This window comes from Nyctereutes procyonoides, unplaced genomic scaffold (genome assembly GCF_905146905.1).
Source record: "Nyctereutes procyonoides isolate TBG_1078 unplaced genomic scaffold, NYPRO_anot_genome, whole genome shotgun sequence".
Classification (NCBI taxonomy): Eukaryota; Metazoa; Chordata; class Mammalia; order Carnivora; family Canidae; genus Nyctereutes; species Nyctereutes procyonoides.
The window spans coordinates 17,356,764-17,382,682 of record NW_026575021.1 but is presented as its reverse complement, the minus strand read 5'-3'; the positions used below and the strand labels follow the sequence as shown (position 1 = coordinate 17,382,682).

At 38.0% G+C, this 25,919-nt stretch overlaps 1 protein-coding gene across 4 annotated transcripts in view; it reads left to right on the top strand.

Annotated features, from left to right (window-relative positions):
- The window catches only part of MTHFD2L (methylenetetrahydrofolate dehydrogenase (NADP+ dependent) 2 like), a 122,051-nt gene that overhangs the window by 40,097 nt on the left and 56,035 nt on the right, over positions 1-25,919 (top strand). For all 4 annotated transcript variants that reach the window (XM_055340493.1, XM_055340519.1, XM_055340502.1 and 1 more), the window contains 2 exons: positions 148-255; positions 19,871-19,963. In XM_055340493.1, coding sequence (XP_055196468.1) covers positions 148-255; positions 19,871-19,963 — 201 coding nt within the window. The remainder of the gene's footprint in view (positions 1-147; positions 256-19,870; positions 19,964-25,919) is intronic.

Here is a 25,919-nt window from a genome sequence, read left to right as displayed (position 1 = left end):
ATAATGAATGTGGGTACATTATAGACTAGCTACACAGTAATTCAAATTTAATTAGAAGTTTTTAAAGAATGTTTTAGTTGGCTGTTCAAATGTTTAATTTGCTTCTTGTTTTTGATTCTTCATTTAAATCAAACTCTGTGTTTTAAGGAATTGAAACATTTGGGAAAAATGTGGTTGTAGCTGGAAGATCCAAGAATGTAGGGATGCCCATTGCCATGCTTTTACACACTGATGGAGAACACGAACGGCCAGGAGGTAGGTAGGACCTTAGAGATTCCATATACTCTTACAATTTTCTTTATTGTTAAAGTCATCAAGTAAGGATGTTTAAAAATGTGACTTGGTATATTCGTGAGTTTATGCAAATTAAGGCTTCCCTTCTTCATCTAATGACATGAGCACCTTGAAAATGAATAAAAGAATTTCTGGGAATATACAGCCCCTTTGTCCCTATTACTGTTATTATTTTGGCCTTATACATTTTCTTTAAATAATTGACAATATAAGCATTAAGAAAAGTAGAAAGCCACTAAATACATAACAATCACATGTTGATGGACTTCTGCATGCTCAGAGGCACACACACACACTGAAGTATAGATATATAGATTTCTTATAATTATTAACCTGGGTGAATTCCAGTGTCTGGATCTTAAATCTTTAGATCTTTCTTTTAGGATCTTTGTTGATATAAGGCACATGAACTAACTTTTTAAGTCACAAAGCCCTATGGAAAAAGAAGCCCAGTGATGACATATCACTATCTTAAATGATGAATGAGACTTTTGAGTATTACTTTTCCTTCCTGGGCCTGAGGATTTAAATATTACCGCTAATCAAAATGTGTATGTGGATTGCAGTAAATTAGGGCCTGGTAATGATTCCAGGTAACTTTAAAAAGCCTTAGTTTTGAGGAGCTTTTGGAAAGGCTAAATCTAGTAATATGAACACAATATCATGGTGAACATCTACAATTCTAGTGTTATTATTTATGTCTAACTCAATCTACTAGTGCTGTCTCTTAGGATATAATATTGATTCATATTTGCCTTTGTGGAGTATTTTCTACATTAAGCAAGTTAAAACAACCAGAAACATTTACCTAGGTATACCATTTTTTTTTTGGAAAATTTTGACTCGGTGTCAGCTTGCCATTTTTTTCTTCATTTTCAACCTTTTATTTTCTTACTTCATTGATAACATAACAAGCAGCATTATGTTGTTCCACAACCTACATGGTACTTTCTCATAAACCATCTTTTTCATTCTTAGTAATTCTGGCATAGATTATTTTAATTTTGCAGCTAAAGGAATGAGCTCTCCAGACTTTAGGTGACTTACCTAAGGCACACAAAGAAGTGGTGAATCCAGAGCTGGGAGCTGGGTGTTGACTGGGTTTAGGAGGATAGACTTGGAGTCAGACCCTGTCCTGCCAAGCCATGTGTGCTTGGGCGAGACATTTATGCCATGCAAGTTTCCACTTCCCACATCCGTAAAATGCAAATAATATTAATATCTCCTTCTCTGGGTTTTTGTGAAAATGAGATGAGATATGAGTGTAAAGCCCTAATTATAGTGCCTGACACAGTAAGTTAAGTTAGCGCTCAGTAAGTGTGAACTGTGGCTGTTACTATTATTTCCATTATATGTTTAGCTTAATAATCTGCGGCCATATTAACTGCAAAGTTTAGAGTGACATGATCCAAGTTAATGATGTATTTTTCCCCTTCATTTGGAATTTTGTCTTTTTCTGCTAGTCTTTGTTGCAATAATCAACTCTAGTTTTTGTTGCAATAATTTACATAAACATAGGATTTATAAAGTCTGTAAAGTGTTTGATTAGAAATATGACATCATAATGTACATAATCGTACTTCCCATTGTACTTTTTCTCATAGGTTATCAATGTATTTTATGCTAATTTCTTGGTAGGTTTGCATTTTGAATGATTTATTTGTCTAGAATACCTAAGTCTAAGAAAATCAATTTATCCCTTTTTTATGTGACTTTAAATTAGACATCCCCATGTCATAATACATATTAACTTTATAAACATTTTATGTTGTGTATTACAAAATATTCTCACTTGAATGCATGTTAAAAATTGAATAAAAGTGGAATGAGTTATAACATTGGTTATTTATATGCCAGGTAGTTAAATTTGCATTTATTATAGCAGCACCTAGGTGCCGTTATAATTGCAGTATCTAAAAGGTAATAAATTATATTAAAAATGATGTTAGGCAGTTTGTAAAATGAGTGGTGTTTAATCTCATGCATATTTAATAGGAATGTGGTGACATATATGATTAATATAATGAATTGTTGAGAGCTGCTTACTGAAGTTTGGAGTCTGTGGGAAAGTTAATATTTCAAACGTTCCTGTCTGTTAGAGCAGTAATTATGTGCAGTGACTACATGTGCATTGTTAGCTAATGGAGATAATGAAGGGGGATTAACTAGGCAAATTCATATCTATGGAACTGTTCTGATGACACTCACAATGTTGAGCATTCAGCTTCTACTGTATTTCTTTGCCAGAAGAGATTCAGAACCCTAATGATTCATTTGTGTCTTAAAGCCAAAGATAATTGTACTAGAAGAAAAATGGCTATACTGTAATTTAGCTTGATTAATATGTGTCACTTTTGGCTAGCTTTTAGTCCTGATTATGTAGGACATAAATCCCAGTTGTTTGGTGAGAAAGAGTTTCTTTTAATTCCTCAAGGGCTTGAAATATATAAAGCACTGAGAATGTGCTAAAATCTTGAGGCAAAAGGGTAGTGCTAGTGCTTGACACAGCAGGATGCTGCAGGGAGATCATCTTCTGCTGAGGACATGTCATCACAGAAGGCTTTGTTGAGGACGTGGCATTTGAGCCACTCTGTAATTTATATAGAGTAAGTCAGAGATGGTTCCTGTCTTTCAAGAGCTTAGAGTCTTGGTGGTAAAGGGGGAGACAGATACAGAGGTGCATGATATACAAGTATGCATGTTTTAAAGTTTTGTTTTTTTTTAATTTTTATTTATTTATGATAGTCACAGAGAGAGAGAGAGAGGCAGAGACACAGGCAGAGGGAGAAGCAGGCTCCATGCACCGGGAGCCCGACGTGGGACTCGATCCTGGGTCTCCAGGATCACGCCCTGGGCCAAAGGCAGGCGATAAACCGCTGCGCCACCCAGGGATCCCCAGTATGCATGTTTTAAATTGTAAATATTCAATGGCACAAAATAAATTTTGACATCTCTAAGAAAACACTGCATTTGCTTAGGGAAGCCTGTGGTTAATTGAGGGGCTGTAAAAATAATGATAATGGAGAATCTCTTCTCTTGAGCTCCACTACTTACAAGGATACTTGAATGCCATTGTGACTACCTAGAAGACACTGTGTATTCTTTTAACTTCTTTGTATATGGTAACCTACCCAGTCTCACTTGTCTTTAGAATGGAAACTGAATACCATTGGTTTCAGCCCAATGTCTTTATTTGTAGCTTTACTGTGAGGAAGCAAGAGAGAAGTTCTTCAGTTTCTCTAAAACAGAAATTCCTCCAAGATAACAAAGGTGTTAAGGTGTTAATTGACCAGGTCTTAAGATTATTAATTGTCACCAAAGGAATGAGATTCTGATTTTATTTCAAGGTTTTTTAGAGTAAGTGTCTTTCTGCGTAGTTTATATTCTTACATAGGACATTGCATCTATATAGATTACCCCTAAATGACTACAACATGTAGTTACACGCTTCTCCTCTAGCTGAAAGGTTGTTGTATAATTGCAATCCTTGCATTGATGTAGGGATTTACTTTTACTTTTAAAAAAAAAGATTTATTTATATATTTTAGAGAGAGCAAGCATGCATGCTGGAGGGGGGAGGGGCAGAGGGAGAGGGAGAGAATCCCAAGCAAACTTCCCAATGAGCATGGAGCCTGATTTGGGGTGCTATCTCATGACCTTGAGATCATGACCTGAGCCAAAACCAAGAGTTGGACACTCAACAATTGAGCCATCCAGGTGCCCTGATGCAGGGACTTTTTCAAAGAGCATTTTAAAAGGAAGAACAGCAAGCTAATTGTGCTTAGAGTTCAGTAGGCTCAGGGATCTTCTTAATTTCATGCAATATGCATTCAGTACTTAATTCTCTGTGAAACACTGTAGAGAAGAGTGGTAGAAAAGACTTAGTTCTGTTTCTGGAAGATGATAGTCCGCATCTTCAGAGTTCATCTTTGAAGACTGTTTTCTCAAAACACTGCTTCTGCATTGGTGAGCAGCTTTGGATTCAAGCTGCCCTTCTGCTGCAACTTTCTGTATATCAGGTTATTTTTATTCAAGGGGAATCTTATCAAAATGGAAAACCATGAGACATTTTGCCAAGAGAATGCCCTTCCTTTGTGAAAATTGGCTCCAGTTGTGAAAATGAACACTTTTGCCGGACTGGAAGCATTATCCCTTAGGACATGCTTTCAGGTGGTAGCATGTCTCTCTATAGGACATGCTTTCAGGTGGTAACACAGGAGTGGATGTTCCAAGCAGTGCAACCTGATGTGAGTGGTATGTGTGATTAAGCTCAGACCAGTGCCAGGTTGGGCCAGGCACTCTCGGGTGTCAAAGAGAGGAGCCTGGGAATGCAGGAGTCATGCAAAGGATCACACCACAAGGACTGGAGACAGTCTTGTTGGCAGCAGAGTGGAGTGAGACGTTTGCTACCTCCATGGAATGAACCATTGTCAAAGTGGGGCAGGGAGGATGGCAGGCATTTAGTCTCTCTCCCTCCCATCCCACTACCCCTAAGTTAGAAGTACTCATAATAAGATATTGCAAATATTATGTCTTGTGATGCTTCCATGTTGGTTAGACTTTACTGAATTCCAGCACTGAGTTTGCATAGTGGAAAGTAAAAAAAAAAATGCTTGTTCTAGTCTCCTTTTCTAAGCTGAATAATAAGGGTACTGCTTAAATAATTTTTAAAGATTTAATGTATTTGAAAGAGAGCATGGGGGGAGGTGGAAGGCAGTGGGAGAGGGAGAAGCAGGCCCCCACTGAGCAGGGCGCCCAATGTTGGGCTGGATCCCAGGACTCCTAGATCATGACCTGAGCTGAAGTCAGACACTTAACCAATTGAGACACTCAGGTGCACCGAGTACTGCTTAATTTTTAACATCTCCTAAATTCAGCCAGTTCTTATCTAGAAAGCACTGTACTTGGAATATAGCACGTATTCTTACATAAGACAGCTGGAACTATTACACTCTTGGATCTAACATTAAACATGATTTAAAATATAAAGTGACATCCACATCTTTCTTTTTCCCTTTCATTTTCTCTCTTTCCCCATGACCTCAGAGTACGAGGTATTTATTACCAGTACAAAGCATCCCTTTTCTAACGTTCGTAAGCCAGCTTATTCCAGGTACCACTCCTAAGGTCATTGTGATCTGCTCTACACTGCCTTTCAGTACATTCCTCTTGTCGCTTTCTTCCTGGGACCTGATGCTGAAGGTCCATGGAATCCCAGGCTGGACTTCAAACATGCCATCCTTTCCACACCTCCTTGCCCTTGTATATCCTGTTCCCTCTGCATGGGATGCCACTTCTTACCGCTCACCTGCTCGCTTCACCACTTCACACCCATTTTTTTAGATGCGGCCCAAATCTTCTGACCTTACACATGTTGTAGATGCTGCAATCGCAACACTTCTCCTCTCTCATGTTGATCATCTACCTGTTCTTTCCTACACATGTTTGGTGAATGTGAACTTCTCCATGACAAATATGTGTCTCTGGCTTTTTCATATCTCTGAAATTCAGCACAGGACTTGGCATGTAATAATGTAACCAGCCAGCCCATCAATGAAAGTTTATTTAGTGTCTCCTATGTACCAAGTAATGTGCTGGTATTGTAGAAAATGAGGCTACAGGCTAGGAATTTAAAATAAAATATTGTCATTTACAGAAATCCTTGTATCTTGAGAAGGAAGGGGAAAAGGGTGAGAGAAGTAGCTAGTAGCTAGCTAGTAGCTTACCACACACTAATTCCTTCGTATTTTAAAGTTACAGACATTGGGACACCTGGGTGGCTCAGCGATTGAGCACCTGCCTTCGGCTCAGGGCATGATCCCGGAGTCATGGGATCAAGTTCCATATCCAGCTCCCTGCGGAAAACCTACTTCTCCCTCTCCCTGTGTCTCTACCTCTCTCTCTCTCTGTCTCTGTGTCTCTCGTGAATAAATAAATAAATCTTTTAAAAAAATAAAGTTACAGACTTTTATTATAAAAGTATAATTTAAGACTCCCCTCTCCCGGGATCCCTGGGTGGTACAGCGGTTTAGCGCCTGCCTTTGGCCCAGGGCGCGATCCTGGAGACCCGGGATTGAATCCCACGTCGGGCTCCCGGTGCGTGGAGCCTGCTTCTCCCTCTGCCTGTGTCTCTGCGTCTCTCTCTCTCTCTCTCTCTCTCTCTCTCTGTGTGACTATAATAAATAAATAAATAATTAAAAAAAAAAAAGACTCCCCTCTCCCCAAGAATCAGATCACAGGGGAGAGGAGTGCTTCATGACTATCAGAGGACAGAGAGGAGACCTCAGGACACTGGAACGGAGGGGAGGATATTCCTGGCAGCATTAATTCAAAGATGTTACCGTACTTTTCCAGGAAAAACATTTAGGATCTATCTTTTTTTAGACTTTTTTTCCCGTCAAGCTGTTGATAGATACTGCTTTCTTACAAAAGAGCTGATTTTTTTTTTGTCACTAAACATGGGGAATACGATGGTAAATAAACCAGCTATTGCTCTGTCCTCTTGAGCTTACAGTCTAGTAGGAAAGACAGCCATTAAACAGGGATGAATGATTAATCACCATAATTGTGCAAAGTGCTGCAAAAGAGAGAGCTTTCTATAATAAGAGTTTAGCTATAGGAAGGAAGAATTTCTGATTATGGTTATATATGAATGTTATACCCTTCTGTTGTCTACCTTCTGTTACCATTCTGTACTTCAGACCACTAATAGGTGAAAACAAAGCTATCTTCTACTCGAAATTATTAAAAATTATGTCTGGGGCCATACCACCCTGAACACACTTGATCTCATCTGAAATTATTAAAAATTCCTAAAATCTGGAAGAAAACATTTCTCTCTCTACAAAATAAATAATTCATACCATACATATAAATGATGCATTAGTGATTTAAAACAAAGTCAGGGGCGCCTGGGTGGCTTAGTTGGTTGAGTGTCCAAGTCTTGGTTTTGGCTCAGGTCATGATCTCAGGTTCATGAGATTGAACGCTGCATCAGGCTCCACACTCAGCGGAGAGTTTGCTGGAAGATTCTCTTTCTCTCTCTCCTCCCCTCCCTTGACCCCTCCCCACATGCACTTGCTGTCTCTCCAAAAATAAATAAATCTACTAAAAAAAAATAAAGTCAGTCCCAAAAGTGTTGTTATATAAAGATCCTATATGTGCTTAAATAGTGTAGGGTCTAGTCTGTTTGATCAAGAAGTATCTCTGAAGTTTCTTGTTTTTTTTTTTTTCTTCTTCTAATTTGTTGCTTTTTTTAATTCTGAAATCTTTTTCTATTTCCCTTTGTGAATATTTCTGCAGACTTTCAGGACTTCCCAGTGCTGCTTCTCTTTGCTACCTCCCTCTTTGTTCTGTTTTAACCCCTTAATTGCCATTCTTCAGCCTTGCAGATAGGAGTGCTCCTTCTTACTCATGTATTATATGTCAGCGCAGATATAACTTCTTGAGCAGGCTTCTCTGATAGCCTGTGCCACCACGGACATACTGAAGGACTTCTCCTTTACATCATATATCAGTTGGTGATTAGTGTTTCTTAGTGTCATTATTTGATTAATGTTCATCACACCTACTTGACTGTTAACCCCACAAAAGCAAAGACTGTCTCTGTTTATCTTCCCATCTTATCTCCAGCACCTCACACAATAGCTGTCCAGAAAGTCTTTGTTCAACAGATGAATGGGTACATTTACTTTATTTGTAGACGAAGAGTATCATGAAAGATTTAATACAGCTACTCATAAGCTGTATTCTAAGCAACACTGATGTAAATGGATTTGAATTTCTTTTTGATTTATTTATGATAGTCACAGAGAGAGAGAGACAGAGGCAGAGACACAGGCAGAGGGAGAAGCAGGCTCCATGCACCGGGAGCCCGACGTGGGATTCATTCCCGGGTCTCCAGGATCGCGCCCTGGGCCAAAGGCAGGCGCCAAACCGCTGCGCCACCCAGGGATCCCCTGGATTTGAATTTTTTAAAAAAGGGAGAGGAGTTGGTCAAATAAGTTTGGGAAATCTGGATTAAACAAAATTGAACCTATAACTTGACTGTGATATTTCTCAGAAACTTTAATATAATAATAATATAGTATAGCCTCTAACATGGTAAGCACTGTGATTCTCTGACAGGGCGACAATATTTAGTATTTGATTCTGGGAAGTTGGTTTTTTGTTTTTTGTTTTCCCTAACAAAATACATATATTTGTATTTATGTTTGCTATATTTGCATCTAGATGTTTGCTATATTTGTGCTAGTATACCCCCAGAGCCCTAGCCTTTTTCCATAGAGAGGAAGAATAGAAGGGCAGTAAGCAGCACAATGTTCTTGGAAACGTCTGTATATTTCACTCTCAAATGCAGGCAGAAATCTTGCAAATACTTAGTAATTCATTTTTGATCTTCTAAGCATGCTCGCAGAATCAGACATTGCTGTTAGGTCCTTGAGTTTTATTTTCATCTGTTAATCTCAGAAAGTGGAAAATAAATGCAAAAATTATATACAGCTGTAGCACACACACACACACACACACACACACACACACACACTCACACACCTCTTCTAGCCAAAGCAACTAGAAAGGAAAAAACAATACTTTGGCTCATGTCAGCACCCATTGCCCATGGCTGAGCTGGCTAGCTTGTTTTGGCTAAAATTTGGAGGGATCTGATTGCTTTAGTTTTTTATAGTTTAAAATCTGTTTCACAATCAGAAATACTATCAATCCTGACTTGGCAATTTGGCACCATGGGGAATTTGGTCACCTGGGGAATTGATTCATGTAGATGACTCACAACATTTCATTCCCATTCATAGGAAAGTAGTCCCAGAAATAGAATGCTTCAAAGCCAACATCTTCATTTATGGCTGCCATGTTGTTCACACCATAGCTGCAGTTTTGATTGGTGACGATTGGCTTCTGGAGCAGGAGAACCTAGTTGATGAGCATAGACTCTTTGTTCTTATTGCCTAAATACACATTCTGTTCTTGTATATCACTATGAGATCAGGGTATGCACAGCACAGTTGTTGGAAGAATTAAGTGAACTGATACCTGTATTTAGTATTCACACACGTTAGCTATTACAGTATACTTACTCTAAAAAGTATTTTTATAGGAGAAGCGCCACCTTCAGCCCAGGGTGTGATCCTGGAGACCCGGGATCAAGTCCCACGTCAGGCTTCCTGCATGGAGCCTGCTTCTCCCTCTGGCTCTGCCTGTGTCTCTGCCTCTCTCTGTGTGTGTGTCTCTCACAAATAAATCAATAAAATCTTAAAAAAAAATACACCTGTCTCAATTTTTAAAAATAAATAAATGAAAAGTATTTAAGGTATGCCATAGCAATATATAAAACACATTGCCAATGAGAAATAGTTAAAAGGGGGGAAGCAAGGCCTAAACTAAAACAGAGCCAAGAATAAGGCTATTAAAAATGGGCATATCATTAAATCTTAATGGGTATATTACTACTGTCAAGCACATTGCTTTTCATACACTAGTGCTGAATGTATGTTTGGTGAATTTGTTTGAATCTAAACTATACTTTCTATGATTGAGTCACTAATTTCATCTTGAGAGCTCTTTAGCAGGAAAAGAAATGATTAGTTACCCAATTAAGTGTCTTTAGGATTAAAAAAAATACATGCTCAGGATAAAGAAAACATTTTCTGGTGTTAAGACTGAAAAATAATTTCTCCTGAGGGTACTTATAAACAGGAAACTATATAATAAACTGAGTAATATTCACAACATGCTTTTTATTTTTTTAATTTATTTCTTTTTAAAGATTTTAATTACTTATTTATGAGAGTTACTGAGAGAAAGAGAGGCAGAGACCCAGGCAGAGGGAAAAGCAGGCTCCATGCAGGGAGCCCGACGTGGGACTCGATCCCAGGTCTCCAGGATCACACCCCAGGCTGCAGGCAGCACTGAACCGCTGCGCCACCAGGGCTGCCCTCAACATGCTTTTTAATTTAATGAAATGGCCACATCTTATAGGGCTATTTCTTTTATTGCTTAAGCACAGATTAAAGCTACCACTGGCATGCATTTCTTTTATTTCACTAGATATTTCTTCTCATTCTCTATTTCTGGATCATTCTGTTCTTGCCAACTTCTAAAACAGTGGTTCTCAACCTTTGCCGCCCACTAGAATCATTGAGGGGCTTTTGAAAATATGGCTGCCTGAGCCCAACACAGAATAATTGAATCAGAATCTTTTTTTTTTTAAGATTTTATTTATATATTCATGAGAGACACAGAGAGAGAGAGAGGCAGAGACACAGGCAGAGGGAGAAGCAGGCTCCATGCAGGGAGCCCGACTTGGGACTCCATCCTGGGTCTCCAGGTCCACACCCTGGGCTGAAGGTGGCGCTAAACCACTGAGCCACCCAGGCTGCCCAAATCAGAGTCTTCAAGTTGGACCTGAGTATCAGTATTTTTTAGAAAGCTCCATAGAAGATTCTATGGTTGGTCAAGGTTGAGAACAATTACTCAAAACACTGGGATAAGCCTAGAGCTTCATTTCTCATTCCATAGCCATTCCTGGGTCATCCTTTCTAGTACCTTAGCTTTAAATGCCCTCTGTATTGCCAATATGTCAAGACCCATGTAACCACTGTTCACTTGACAAGTCCACTTGCGTGGCCAATAGACACTTCCCAACTTACCATATGCAAACCTTCAATCTTAATTTTACTCCTCATAGTCTGTCCTGTCTTAGGACATACCACTGTCACTTCACCCAGGTGCTCTGGCCACCCTTGACCTCTCTCTCACATTTCATGTCTTATCCATTGGCAATCTATTTAAAATATACCCATGATCACTTCCACCAAAACGATCCTAGTCAAGATAGCCATCATCTTTCACTTGGAGCACTATCAAATTTACAAACTAGTTTCTCTGCATCCACCCTTGTCCCTTCTTCCATACGTTCTACACAGTGGGTCTCAGTCACCCATGGTTTCCTGTAACATTCAGAACAACATTACTTCAGAATAAAATCCAGATTCCTTAGTGTGATATGCAAGACCTTACAGCAACTGACCTGGGCTGCATCTTTTCACTCGCTTCCTACCATCCTCACCCTCCATCACTGCCCTCCAGCTGCAGCTGCCCTTTGCTTCCCAAGAATATGTCATCCACATTCTTGTGTCAGGGTCTTTGACTTGGTTTTCCTTCCAACTGAAATGCTCTTCTTTGAAATTATTTACATAAGTTATTTTTCTAATTTCCTTTGGGTTTCTCTCTGAATGTTAACTTCTCACATTGTCCCTTGCCACCTTATCAAAATAACACCCATGCTACTATTCTATATTCACTTACTCTGCATTCCTGTCTTCATAGCATAAATTACTATGTAGAATTTTATTATGTCTATTTTTTCACTTATGTATTATCTTTATTGAAGAAATGAATCTTTGACTTCAATAATCTTTGGCCAAATAAAGGGGCAGATATTTTTCAATATCTAGAAACATTGGTGGTCAGGGCTCTGTCATTTCTCCCTAATACTGTTTGTTTCAAAGGTACTTTGAGATAGTTGTTTAAAAGAAGTAAGCTTGAAATGGTATTTGACTATTTAAAAGTGAAACTGTCTTCCTTAGTTGTCATCTACCTAATTGTCCATTGTTTGGAAAATAAGTGAAGGATCTACAGCAAATCAGACCAGCCAGGTCTTAACCAGATAAAAATGCATCTGAAACCTGGCCCATTTTAAGCATGAAAAGAAGGCTTAGATCTGAGTGCTCTGTAACTATCCCTAAAATTATTTGGGTGATTTAATCCAGAAAAAGCAGCTGAAGTTGAAATAGAAAACTTAAAGAGGTGCCTGGGTGGCTCAGTCAGTTAAATGTCTGCCTTCAACTCAGGTCACGATCCCGGAGTCCTGAGGTGGAGCTCCACGTCGTTGGGCTCCTGCTCTGCGGGGAGTCTGCTTCCTTTTCTCCTCTCTCTCTGCCCCTCCATCCTGCTTGTGCTCTCTCTCTCTCAAAGAAATAAATAAAATCTTAAAAGAAATAGAGTAAAACAAAGAACTAGAAAACTTAGAGTAAGAGAATGCAGTACTATTTCAAGATCTGGGAAATGGCCCCATGATCATTTTATAAATGATAAAAAAGGAAGCTAAAACTGCCCTTTTTGTATTAGAGACACATGTGTTTTCTGTCATTAGCTGGCCTCTTGTCACTACTACCAGTGCACACCAGGTAGGATCTGAAGGCAGAATTGATCCCTATGAAAGAAGAAGTGTCATCCAAGATCCCTCACAGGCAGGACAGTTGTCCAGAAATGGTGTTCTGAAGTGACTACATAGCGGTTGCCAGGTCTGATTTTACCACTGTGAACTCCCGCAGAGCTGCTTCTTTCTGCCCAGTGTGGACAGAGGCTGTCGAGTGCCATGATGAGCAGCCTGGGCTCTAGAGCCAGACTAAATTAGTTTGAATTCTGGCTCTTACATAGTTTATATGACCTTGGACAAATGACTGGACTTTTTGTGTCTCCTTGGTTTCTTCATTTATAAAATACAAATAGCATTACTCACTACCTTATAAAAAATACTCTAACAGTGTCTTGTGAAGATTGTGTGATATGGGAATGTATGATAATGTGTGTAAGGTGCTAGAACAGTGTTAGATGTGTAGTAAGTTCTTATATAAGGGTTATCTTATATCTAGACTCTGTCCACTTAGCTGCTACAGAGAAGTTCTCTGTAGAGAGGTGTGTGTGTGTGTCTGTGTGTGTGTGTGTGTTATGCCACAAGATACAATCACATCTTACAAATTGAGTAAGAAACACACAGTCAGGGCTGCCCGGGTGGCTCAGCGGTTTAGCGCCACCTGCAGCCCAGGGCCTGATCCTGGAGACCCGGGATCCAGTCCCACGTCGGGCTCCCTGCATGGAGCCTGCTTCTCCTGCCTGTGTCTCTGCCTCACTCTCTCTCTGTGTCTCATGAATACGTCAATAAAATCTTTTAAAAAAATAAAAGAAACATTCCAATCCAGAATCTTTAGACCTCTGTAGGCATTTGTCCAAAAACAACTCAGGCTGCTTTTCTCCTTTGGATGCTGTTCTGGTGATGAATACCATTTTCTTGCCTGTAATTTCCTCAGCGTTTTGTCTTTCTTTTCTTTTCTTTCTTTTCTTTCTTTCCTTATTGGAGAGGGAGGAGGGAGGGGGGGGAATCCTAAGCAGACTGCACACGCAGCACCAGAGTCTGACTCAGGAGTTAGTCTCACAACCCTGAAAGCATGAACTGAGCTGAAATCAAGAGTTGGGTGCTCATCTGACTGAGCCACCCAAGCACCCCTCCTTTAAAACCAGACCATGGTATGAGTTAATGTATTGAGAATGACTCCGTTTTCTCTTATCCAGAGAAAGTGGCAAAGCAAAAGCCTACATGTGAGATTCTAGCTCCTATTGGATTTGCCATTTTGCTTCATCTGTCAATTCAGGTTCAAGCTGCTATTTGAAAATTTGCCTCATGGAAAAGGAAGTTGAGACTTGTTCTGTGTTACTGTTCAAGACAGATCTAGAATTATGGTAAAAATTGCAAAACGGTAAACTGGCTTTTGCAAGGAAGAAGTTTCTGTCTGGGCTAAATAACATGCCTTTGCACATTTTTATGGAAAATAATTTATTGATGCATAAGAATGGGGGTATTGAAGCAGAAGAAAAATAAGTTCTGCTTACATCAAGAATCTGTCTTCTCTAAGACCTTTAACTGCCCCTGCGCTGTTCTTAGTTAGAGAAGATAGTGATGCTCTGTGCCAACACTGTAACTTATAACTCCTTTTAATGTGGAACGTACCACACTGTATTCTCATTCCAATTTACATATCTGTTTCTCATGTGAGAGTATGGAATTGTGTGTTTCCATTGCTTAGCATGATTCCGGGATTACTTCTTGATAATTGAATAAATGGAGCTAGAGAATGACCTGGAAATGGCCAACAAAAAAATAAACTATTCATTTTAAGTAATTTAAACCAAAAAGTGCTACTCTAAAATGAAGTATATTGTGCCGTTTGTTCTAGCATCTTATAGCAAATACTATTTGTCTCAAATTGGCACTCTGTGTTAGTTGCCAAAACTCTTCACTACAATCTGCAATTTTACACAAATTACAGTGTAATAATAGCCTAGAAAACTGCTCAGACAGCTCCCAGTAGACAATTCTTGATTGACTGTGGACTTTTATATAGTAAGAAGTGTATCTTGCCCAGCAGTTAATTATTAAGTTCTAACAGAACTCTCAGATTCCAGGAGATAGGTTCTAAGTTTTTTATTCTTACTCTATTTTACAAACATGATGTAAAGCTCTGGGCACCATGAAGTTGCTTAAGACTCTGCTTATAAGTGTTTTTTATCTGGGTCTGTGTGATCATTAGAAAAATTAGGTCCTCGCCCAGGCTGATATCATATGCACAGTAAGAGGATGAAACCGAGTGTGGGAGAAAGTCATCTGAGGGTCAGAGATATTCATCATTCTGCAGAGTAGCTGCTGTAACTTGTTACTACTGGTTACCCCAGGGAAGAGTTGAGGAGTTAGAAGGGATTAGGTGCAGCAAGCCAGAGGATTTGCTGAAGAAAAATTAAGAGGGCACCAAAACTGGAAACAGGAATGACAAGAATTTTCACAGGTTAACTAAGCATATAGTTTGCAGGACAGCTGGTTCCCAGGGGCAGGGACAGGTACCAAGGTGCTCATCAGCAGGAGGCAAAGGCAGAAGAGACGGAGGCGTGATTTGAACACATTTGCCTTTCACTCCGACGATTTACCTCTCCTTTGCTATCATCCTCTGGTCACCTGAGTAATAGGCTGAAAGCCTTTCCACAGGGTGATATGGTTATAATCAGAAACTCACCAATCGAGTTTAATTATGGTTTTGATATTTCCCCATGGGTTTCACTGGTCAGACTCACTCAGGAGTAAGTAATAACAAGTTAACTAGACATTATTGAGGGGAAGGTGGAGTTGCCTAAAAGAGCTTTCTATGCTTACTGAAATTCACCTTCATATTTTTTTTCTTTTACTCAAAACTTTACAGGTTGTTGTCTGGATATACAACTCAGTGGATTATTATGTATCTCTCAATTCCTTGCTGAAATCATCAGCACTGATGAAAGGGGAGGTTTTAGTGTGGTTTGATTTTTGTGGGCATTGGGAGGCTCTCATGCAGGAGAACACGCTTACATAGGTTGCTAATGTGTAAGAGGACCTTTCTGCATGTAGGGGAACTGTACTAAGAGATGGGAGGAAGCTTCACAGTTTTGCCTTGGGATGCTTTGAAACATGTATTCTACACTTATTGATGGTTTATAGCAAATGAGAAAAAGAAGAAACACGAGACTTCATAGACTTTGCTCTGTATAGCTGGGCAGATGGTGGTACTGTTAACCGGAATAAGAGACTATCAAGTACTAGTAGCCTCTCCTTGTTCTTCCTTTTCAAAGCTTTCCTTGTTGTTGTCTTTTATTTGTCCTTACTGACTTTAAGATGAAATCATATTCTTTCAAAAAAAAGCACAACCGCCAGTTATTATTGGAATTGTATTAAATTTGTAATGAACAGAGAGAATTATCATCTGTATTATTTTGAGTCTTTTATCCAAGAACATGGTTTATCCGTCTGGTTCTTCAGTCTTATGTCTTTGGTGTTGTTCTGGAGATTTTCTTTTATCAGATAGATTTTCCATATTTCTCGTTAGGTTTATTTCTGAATATTTTACCTTTTGTATTGCTATTGTAGCGGAGTCTTTTCTTTTACTGTTTCTTCTAATATGTTGTTATAAGTGAAAGCTATTTATTACTGTATGTTTATTTTTTACTGGGCAATTTATTGAATTCTCTCACTGCTTATGATATTACGGCTTTTAGACTTCTTTAATATTAACACCTTACCTCCTAATTTCTTTTGTTTCTTTTTTGTTCTTTAACTTTTAAGTGAAGTGATTGATTTGATTATTTTCTTATTTTTATTTTATTGATATAATAATTTTAGATCTACGAGTTTTCCTCTATGCTTTGTTTTATCTTTATTTTATAGGATCTAATATGTAGTGATTTCATTATAAATGTTTCTAGAAATTCCACACTGTTGTTTGCGTTTTCTTTTTGATCCAAAAATTATTTAAAATAGGATTTTAAAAAATTCCAATGGAAGAATTCTAATTTCTGATTTTTTCAATAATTATAACTTTACTGATTTGTGATTAAAGAAAATACTAAAGTTTATCTAGTTGTCTATTTTTGAGTATTAATTAAAATACTCTGTGGTTAAAATCATACCATTTAAAAATATTCTTTGATCACATGAAAAGAAAATATATATTCTACTTTCAAAATGTGATGTATTACAATCAGGTACATAACATGAATTATGCTATATACATTTTCTATATCTTTGATCTGTTGTTGATTGAGAAAGGAGAAAGGTGAATTAAATTTAGCAAATACAGTGTGTTTCTTTTTCAATTTGTAGCCCCTATAATTTCTGTTATATGAATTATGTTTCTCTTTTATATGTTACCTATTTATCATTGTTGTGTGCTCATTTGAATCATGTCTTTGCATTACGATGTGCACTTCATTGTCTTATCTAATGTAAAATCACTCCTTATTTAACAATAAGAACATCATCTCTTTTTTTGTAGTTGTCCTGCTATACATTTGCCCATTTTTTAAACATTTCCAAACAGCTTTGTTTTAGGTGTGCCTTACATCCAGCATAGAATTAAATTTTGTTTTTGCTCTGCAAGCCAATTTGGAAGTATTATTATTTTAAATAGATAGCTCAGGAAAAGTTAGTGTGATGATAAATATGTATGATCTGAACTGTCATAGTATTCTCTGTTCTATTTGTTGTTTTTATTCATTTTTACATTTTTTCCCTTTTTTTGTGGATGGTTCTTCTGATACTTAGGAAGGTTTGTTGTTACTCTAATAGTTATTTTAACTTTACACAGTACTCTTAGTTGTCTGTTCTTCATATGGTATCTATTGATACTCTAATTTTAAAAATGATAAAATACTTTCTTTTTCTTCCCTGATTCCATTTCTTTTGTCTCCTACTTGATATTTGCCAATAAAAATGATCTTTTAACACTTTTACCTTATACTTCTAAAATCCTTATACTTCCATTAGTTGATTGATCAGCTTTAAATGTTTTTCTGTTGATCCTGCTCATTAAATAGTAGATGATCAGCGAACTTTCTCATCTTCACCCTTCCCATTCCAGTTTGGTTGGTTGTAACATTTCTCCATAATCAGAGCAAATAGTATTTACATTTTTGTCTGTCACCCCCATCCTCATATTTTTTTAAGTCTCAGTTTTATGGCTAAATATATCCCAAACTCTCCAATAATCCTTTTGCTAGTTTATGATATATGATACTTGATTCATTAAATTTAATCATTTAGCAAGTTCCTCAGGGAAAAAAATAAAAACATGGGAACAATATTCCAAGTTCTTAAAATTTCAGAATTGTTTGTAACTTTTAATCTTGGAGGATGATATGACTGGATATAAAGTCCTTGACTCCCAATTTTTTTAGATGAGTCTCCTGTAAATATTGCTCTGCTGTTTTCTGGAGTTGAATGTACCAATCTGAATTTTTGCTTTTAACATTCTTTTTTTAAACTTTACATTACTGAAATTTTTCTTAATGTTGACCATTATAGGTCACTTTATATGAATTCAAATATTCTTTTCCCAGATTTTGTGACTTTATGTTCTTAATTTTTAAATTTTTGGTGTAATATTTGGCCATAATGTTCAGCTTTTCCATTGCAACACTTTTTGTTGTTGAGTATATTGGTATGTTAGTAAATTCTTTTTTTTTAATTATTATTATTTTTTTAAAGATTATTTATTTATTTATTCAGAGAGAGAGAGAGAGAGAGAGAGAGAGAGAGGCAGAGACACAGGCAGAGGGAGAAGCAGGCTCCATGCAGGGAGCCCCACGTGGGACTCGATACTGGGTCTCCAGGATCACACTCCGGGCTGCAGGCGGCGCTAAACCGCTGCGCCACTGGGGCTGCCCTGTTAGTAAATTCTTAAAAAAGTTTTTTTTTGCCTTTTGTTTTTTTCCTTGGGTCTGCTATTTTTAAAATGCATTCTTTCATTTACTTAAAAAAAATAGTAAAATCCACTCTTCTGGGTGTACAGTTCCATGAATTTAGACAAATGAATATTGTCATGTAACCACCACTAGAATCAGAAAAGATCCATCCTTCCCCAAATTCCTGGGCTAATTTTTACTTAGCATCCTTTTGCTAATTCTATGTCAAATCCTTTTTTTTGTTTCTTTTATTACTTATCATTGAATGAGTTGGATTTCTTGGATCTGCTATTCTTAGGGTACTTCTGCTGGGGGTTGGAGAGGAGGTGCCTGGCAGTCCTCAGATCCCTCCTTCATCACTTACAGAGACTCCAACTGCCTCCTGTTGAAATGGCTCCTCCATGGGAGTCTAGCCACTAGGAACTTTACTGGATCCAAGAAGGCTTCTTCTGTATTTATTCCTATCTTTGCTACAGATAAGAGATATGTTTTGCATTTTGACATGAACCCTGCACCTACAAGCAGTATATTTTTGCAGTCATTTTCAGAGATCGCTGCTACTGGCCATCTTACTCTCTGCATTGCTTTGCTGCCTTTATTCTTGTGCAGTATACGCTAACTCTACTGGGCCTGGGTAACTCTCACATATTTTTTGGAGGCTGTGGAAAATATGTCTTCTAGTTTTGCTAAAAATGGATATTATGGAGTTTTTTTAATTCATTGTGTAGCATTTGTATGTTATCTACAGGAGAAGAAAAAAGGCACTGTCTCACGCAGCTATGTCCTCACCAGGAATCCTTTGGCTTCCTTCCTCCTGGCCTTCTTTCACTCCTCCTCCTTGGTTCACACTTGAAGCACTGGAACCCCTCAGTCTGCTAACTTCTCTTATTCATACATCAGCTCCTTAAAGCATGTGTGAATACCACCTGTTACATCTTAGACCTCTTTGTCATTTCCTAAACATATAACTTCAAAATTAGTCCACTTTTTTTCCTGTTATTCTGTTGGCTTGGAACGCCCTTTCCCTAATTAGTATGCCCTAGCTCATACTTGAGACTGAAAAAAAAGTATACTGCCTCCTTTAGGAACCCTTCCTAGACACCTTCAAAAGAAGAGGTAGGATTAATCTCTTAGCTGTGCTTTCACAATACATTGCTCCATTTTTGGTGCACTTATCTTGCTGTTTTCAGTATTTATATACTTTGTTATCAGGCCAATGAGTATCCCCTGCATTTATATGTTAACCTTTCAGCACAGAACTTTCAACTATTGTGTTTCTAGAAACTTAACTTACAGCTCCCTTATGATGGTCAGCACATACTCTCATTCAGTCTTAGTTGATTTTCCACTGATTAATTGAAGGTTACAGTATTTAGGGTCATGTAGGTTTTCTTATCTAGCTTTTGTTCTTAATTTCCCTACTCTTAGAATGTAACTGAATCTCTTATAGAATTGAAGCATTCATAAATTTTGAAAAAACTCAGTAACCATTAATGGAAATTCTTCTTCATTCCAGGTGATGCAACGGTGACAATAGCTCACAGATACACTCCCAAAGAACAACTGAAGATCCATACTCAGCTGGCAGATGTTATCATAGTAGCTGCCGGTAAGTCTTTAGTAGCTGTTATTTGGTAGAATGTCATCAGCAGAGTAATTCCTGCCCTAATTGCTGACATGTCTGTAAAAACAGCTTCTCGGGAGAGGTAGGAATACGTATGACTAACTTCCATCGACTGGATCCTATCTCTAGGCAGTTATTATATTGGTTCCTTGTGCCCACATTAACATTTGTCAGTTCCAAAAAAAAAAAATTGTCAGTTCATTATGGAAAACCCAAATCGCCTTTGGGGTGACAGATGAAGCACAAGAACAAACATGCACACGGCCAGTTCTTCACAGACATGGTTGAGTCTAAACATGAATGAGTTATGGGGAAACAAGTAGGAAATGCTCTTTAAAAGATAGCCAGGGCTAGCTCATATAGGACCTTGGCAAGGACCTGGATATAAGCCAAGGACAGCTGAATGCAGATTGATGTGGCCTGGCTTATGATTTTAAAAGAGTGCTTAAACTATGTCAAAGAGTGTGGACCCAAGAGGGGCAAGAGGAGGCACAGAGAAGAGGTATTGTGTTTTCATTTACGGGACCTGGGATTTTTCCTAATTTGTCTTATATTTGAACATACAAAATAATTTTATTCTACTTCTACCTCTACTCTTGCCACATGGTATTTCTACATTGCAGATGATTGTGATTCTTCTTGATTTATCCAAGGCTTGACTGAGAGCCTTTTTCATTTTGTTTATCAATGAGATGTTGCTGATAATTTCTAGACTTTATATTTGAATTGCTGGGTAGTGACAAACTGTAAAATAGAAGTTCCAGAAGAAATTGAGTTTGATGAAGAGTTTAAATTAGTTTCAGGCAGCCCTGGTGGCTAGCAGTTTAGCTCCACCTTCAGCCCACGGCCTGATCTTGGAGACCCGGGATAGAATCCCACATCAGGCTCCCTGCAGGGAGTCTGCTTCTCCCTCTGCCTGTGTGTCTGCCTCTCTCTCTCTCTCTCTCTCTCTCTCTCTCTCTCTCTGTCTCTCATGAATAAATAAATACATAAAATCTTTAAAAAAAATTTAGTTTCAACCAAATTTAGTTTGCTTTCTTAATCTGATCTAGGCCCCTCCTTAAAATTTGGGATATATATGTGATGACTCCAGGTAAATTAATTTGCTTCCTGATAGAGAAAAAATACAAATACTTATACTCCAAAAGTCTCCAGTAAGCTGGTACAGCTAATTACATTTCTGGTTTTTCTGAGACATTATATTCAGGTGACAATGAATGCTAATTTTTGAACAGAATTGACAGAAGGAAGACAGGTCTTTGGAGAAGCAATAAACTTTTTCAGACCCCACATAACATTAAGTGATATACTGCTGCAGCAACTGATATGTTTGCAGAAGACAAATATTATACCGACTTCTTTTTAGAAGTCACTTGGATTCACATACAGGAGTCCGCATTGGTGAGTAGAGAGGTGTTTGGCCATCTTTGTTCATCTCAAACTTTAGAGAGAATGAAATCTACATATTCTTGAAAAAGTACTCCTTGATTCTAATGTTAACGCTTGTAAATAATAATTCACAGTTTATTTTAGTTTCTATTTTTCAGTTATAATAGTGAATACTTTCTTCTAGTGAGAAAAAAAATCCCTCTATGTGCATTTATGGTTATGTTTTTCTTGTCATGGGAAGTGGCATATAGAAAATCCTCTCTCAAGAACCAACAACATTCTCTTGTGAATAAAGCAAGCTTTATGTTACAGACATTATTGCTACCACTGTCTTCATTTTTCAGTGTCTCCTACAGACTCACTGTATGCTCCTTTGTAAAGGCCTAAATAGGCACTGACTACAAGGTGTTAAAAAAGAAGATGGGAAAAGAAAAAGGAAAGTAAGGCAGGGAAGGGAAAGGAAAGACCAAGCCTATATAAAATCAACAAAATAGGAAGGAGCCTGGAGGTAGTCAGGCCTCTAGATGTGGGTGCAGTTTTGAGGCTCCGTCTCGCAGCCATCTGAGTCAGGGCATCTTGGTACCACTAGAGGGCACCAGGCGGGTACCAGCTGTGGTAGACAGACAAACTCCATTCACACTCCATCCCCGTCCTGGCTGGAGGACATTTTGAATGATGGTGGTATGAGCAGGTCTCGTGCCCTGCCTTGTATTCCAGCCTTAGTGCCTGTAACTAAATGCAAAGCTATGCAGAATGCTAGAAGACAGCCCTGTAGATAACCCTGCAGTTGTCCTGAAGAATAAATATTTGGATAATGGGAAATTTGGGGGAAGAACATTAAGAGTTTATAAGAAATAATAAAGAGTGCTCATTTCCACATCCTTAATAATCACTTGGAAAATTTAAGGATAAAATAGGTAGGTATCAGTAACTTACAGTGAAATTATAAAGAATGCACAAATTAACATAAAAAAAGAAATTCCATATCACCAGACAATAGGAATGAAATCTTACTAAAATGAACCACATCATGCATTATGTGTGGGAAATAAACAAATACAATTAGTGGGTATTAAAGAAGGAGATAGTGATCTAATGGCAGAGGTAGCTGGAACCGGGAGGGCTGGATCGTTGTCATAACTAGAATGTCAGCATATATGGAAACAATCCCATCTAGAAGTCAGGAAGAGTAGAAGGAGGAGTGGTGCATGATGTATCAGCAAGATCGATAACGTCTTTCGATAATGTCTGAGGGATGACAGTGAAGAATGTACTGACGAAATCTCGGAATGGGCTTGCAGAAGAAAAAGTAAAAAAAAGGAAATCATTGTGTAAAGATCCTGAGGCATGAATAGAATTAGCTTAGGTTAATATTCATCTTACCCCTCCAGTTTTTCAGATTCTCGTAGTCCTATCCTTATAGGTTTAACTCTGTATTGCTTCCGTTTTAAACATATCCCTGTGCATTCAGGATTTGGATTAATTTAGCTCAAATCTGAAAATCTGATCTTGTCAAGCTGTGCATTTAGAAATAAGAAACTTCAAGTCACTCCTCAGAGCTACTCTCTGAGTTCACATAGAGAATTAAACTGTTTCTGGGGTACTTTACTGTACCATGGTTATGACACTTACCTGTATGGTTGTCCATTATCTTCACTAGACTGTAGTAAGAATGGGACTGGTATTTCTTTTTTTAACATGGTACATAAGTTTTTCAAACAATATCTGACACGTAGTGAGTACTCCATTAATGTGTGTTGTATTCCTTTTGAAATCACAATTGGAGCAAGGACTTCAAATTGATACAAATTTAGCTGATGAATTTTTAAGAATATAATTTTATGAAGATGGAATCATTCTAGTTATTAGTTGATTCACATAGTGGTAGCGTTAGTAACTACTAAACATTCATAGTTTGTCATTGTAAAGTAAATTGATATAAAGTCATAAAGGTAAAAGATTTGTTCATAAAAAAGCAGTTTGTATCATTAAGTGGATAATTGAACTGATTTGATTTGAGATAATAAGATTACAAAATTCTGAGCAGGAGAAAGGAAAGTAGCCAGAATAGGGCATAATGCTAAGAGTGTATTTGAAGACCCTTCGTTCACTTCTATCTCATGCTTCCAGGAAAGTGTGGGAAATCCTGTCTGTAAAAGTTCTAAGAATCTTCATTATTTAAATAGGATAGGCAAGTTTTTTCCAGCCACTGTCTGAAGGACCCTCCACCAATATGAGGAAACTGTGGAACTAGCTTCATTCAGATGATGAGCTGCTGAGTCAATGCCACTTGCATACTATCTTCTGCATACAGAGTATCATAGTTGGTGAAAGCTGGCAGTTTGTCCACTAAGCCATCCCCTCCAGCATGATGAATGAACCTTTACAGTCGTAACTCCAGCGTCTCTATTGCAACACTTTTAATGATAGGCACTGTAATATAAAACAGGATAAATAGGCAATTCGGTCGAGTAATTTGGAGTATTCATACTTACTCGACATAAAATAAAGATGACCAACCAACTTCTCTTCATGACTTCTCCCATCATATCATCAAGTTTTGCATGTGCTGCCATCAGATGCCCTCTTAGGTTCTCAATAGACTTCCGTTGGATTTCCTCTTCCTTGGAGTAGGGTTAATTATTTTCAGGAGGCCAGGACACTGAGGAATTCTAAGGGGTGAGGGATGGAAATCTGCTCCATCATCCTCCATAGCTCATGCAACTTGGGAGTGGAACTTGCTCCTTTACAGCCCTGGGTGCCTTCTGAGTGCATGCCAACACGTTTCACGGCTTCACTATTGCTTTTGTTCTTTTCTTATTTCTTATTTTTCATCTTGCCTCTTTAGCCTCAGTCTCTCCACTTAGAAGTCCTTCCTGCCCTCCTAAATGTCATTTATCTCAATTTTATCAGTTATTTTCATGCCATAAATGCACTGTAAATACACTGAGTACTGTAAATGCACTGGCCTTGCCAGAGTGAGAATTCTAGAATTTAAATTCTACCTCTGTCACTCGCTAATTGTCTAATCTTAGTCAAGTCATCCCGCCTCTGAGCCTCAGTCTCTTTAATGTGAAGAATAATCTCTAACATAGCATTGTTAAGCCAGCCAATCCAGGCAAAGAATATGGCAGTGACTAGCCTATTACAAATACTCAAAAAGTGTTGTATGCTAATATGTTGTATGTTAGTCCTTCTTAGACCATTGCACATGAATTTAAACAATAATTTAGAAACAATAGATCAGTTTATTATTAATCTACAACTTCTACATAACTAAAGGAATATACTTTTGGTTACTTTTGATACTAACATAGTATCAAAATTGACTGGTCATCATAAACTTAAAGAAAGTGACCTACAGATACGAGACCAGCTTCATAAAAGCTCTATTTTTACTTAAGATTTGTGGCTTCTCGGGATGACACCAGCTTTTGCTCATAGCTGTGTATTCTTTTGTCCCTGGATGAATCCCTTGTGGCCCTCTCTTTTGGAATAGTTGGACTTGTGAGGGGTTTCTTCTCTCAGACCTTACCCCCACCTTCTCAATCTCCCTCCTTCCTTCTTACCTCTTTCCCCTCCCCCATTGTAGCCTCTACAACCCAGCCCCAGAGCCTCCCTGATCCGCAGCAATTAGGCTTCATCAATGTAGAGAGGATGCTTACCTATTGATTATTTCCCTGACATCAGTAATTCATCCCTATCATAAAAACCTAGCAAACATGCGCAATAAGCCAGTGGAAACCAACCAGTTAACAGTTTGATGTTGAGCCTTTCCCTATTTTATATTTACATATAAATATTTACACAGTTCTTTCACCCTGCACGGATTATTTGTGTTTTACAGCTCCACACTGTGTACATGTTTCCTTGTAAAATGTATTCTTTTAAAGCATTTCTACTAACTTAATAGTATTCTATGCCATAGGTATAATTCATTTATTCAGTTCTTGAGGGTTGGACATTTAGATTGTTCCCAGTGTTTTACTATTATAAACATTGCGGTAAACAACTGTGAACATCTTTATAAACACCTACAATTATTTGCACAAGGAACCTATTATATTTATTAGATTGGTCTTTAGTTCATTATTTGGTAATGAATGGTTATTTGTGTTCTCAAAAACAAAACTAATATAATTTGTTTATTTAAAAGATTTTATTTATTATTCATGAGACACACAGAAAGAGAGAGCCAGAGCCAGAGACACAGGTTGAGCATCTGCCTTCAGCTCAGGGCATGATCCCAGAGTCCCGGGATCAAGTCCCGCATCGGGCTCCCTGCATGGAGCCTGCTTCTCCCTCTGCCTATGTCTCTGCCTTCTCTCTGTGTGTCTCATTAATAAATAAATAAAATCTTAAAAAAAACCCAAAATATTAAAAATGCACATAAAAGTGAGCCACAAAACAATGTTACTACCTATACATCCCACCAGCCAGGTTTGTCTAATCTGAATATCATTATAGATGTTTTTAACTTCTACATACTGTACATTTCTGCAAACTTGTTTTGTTCTGCTTAATATTATGTTTTCGAGATCCGTTTATGCAG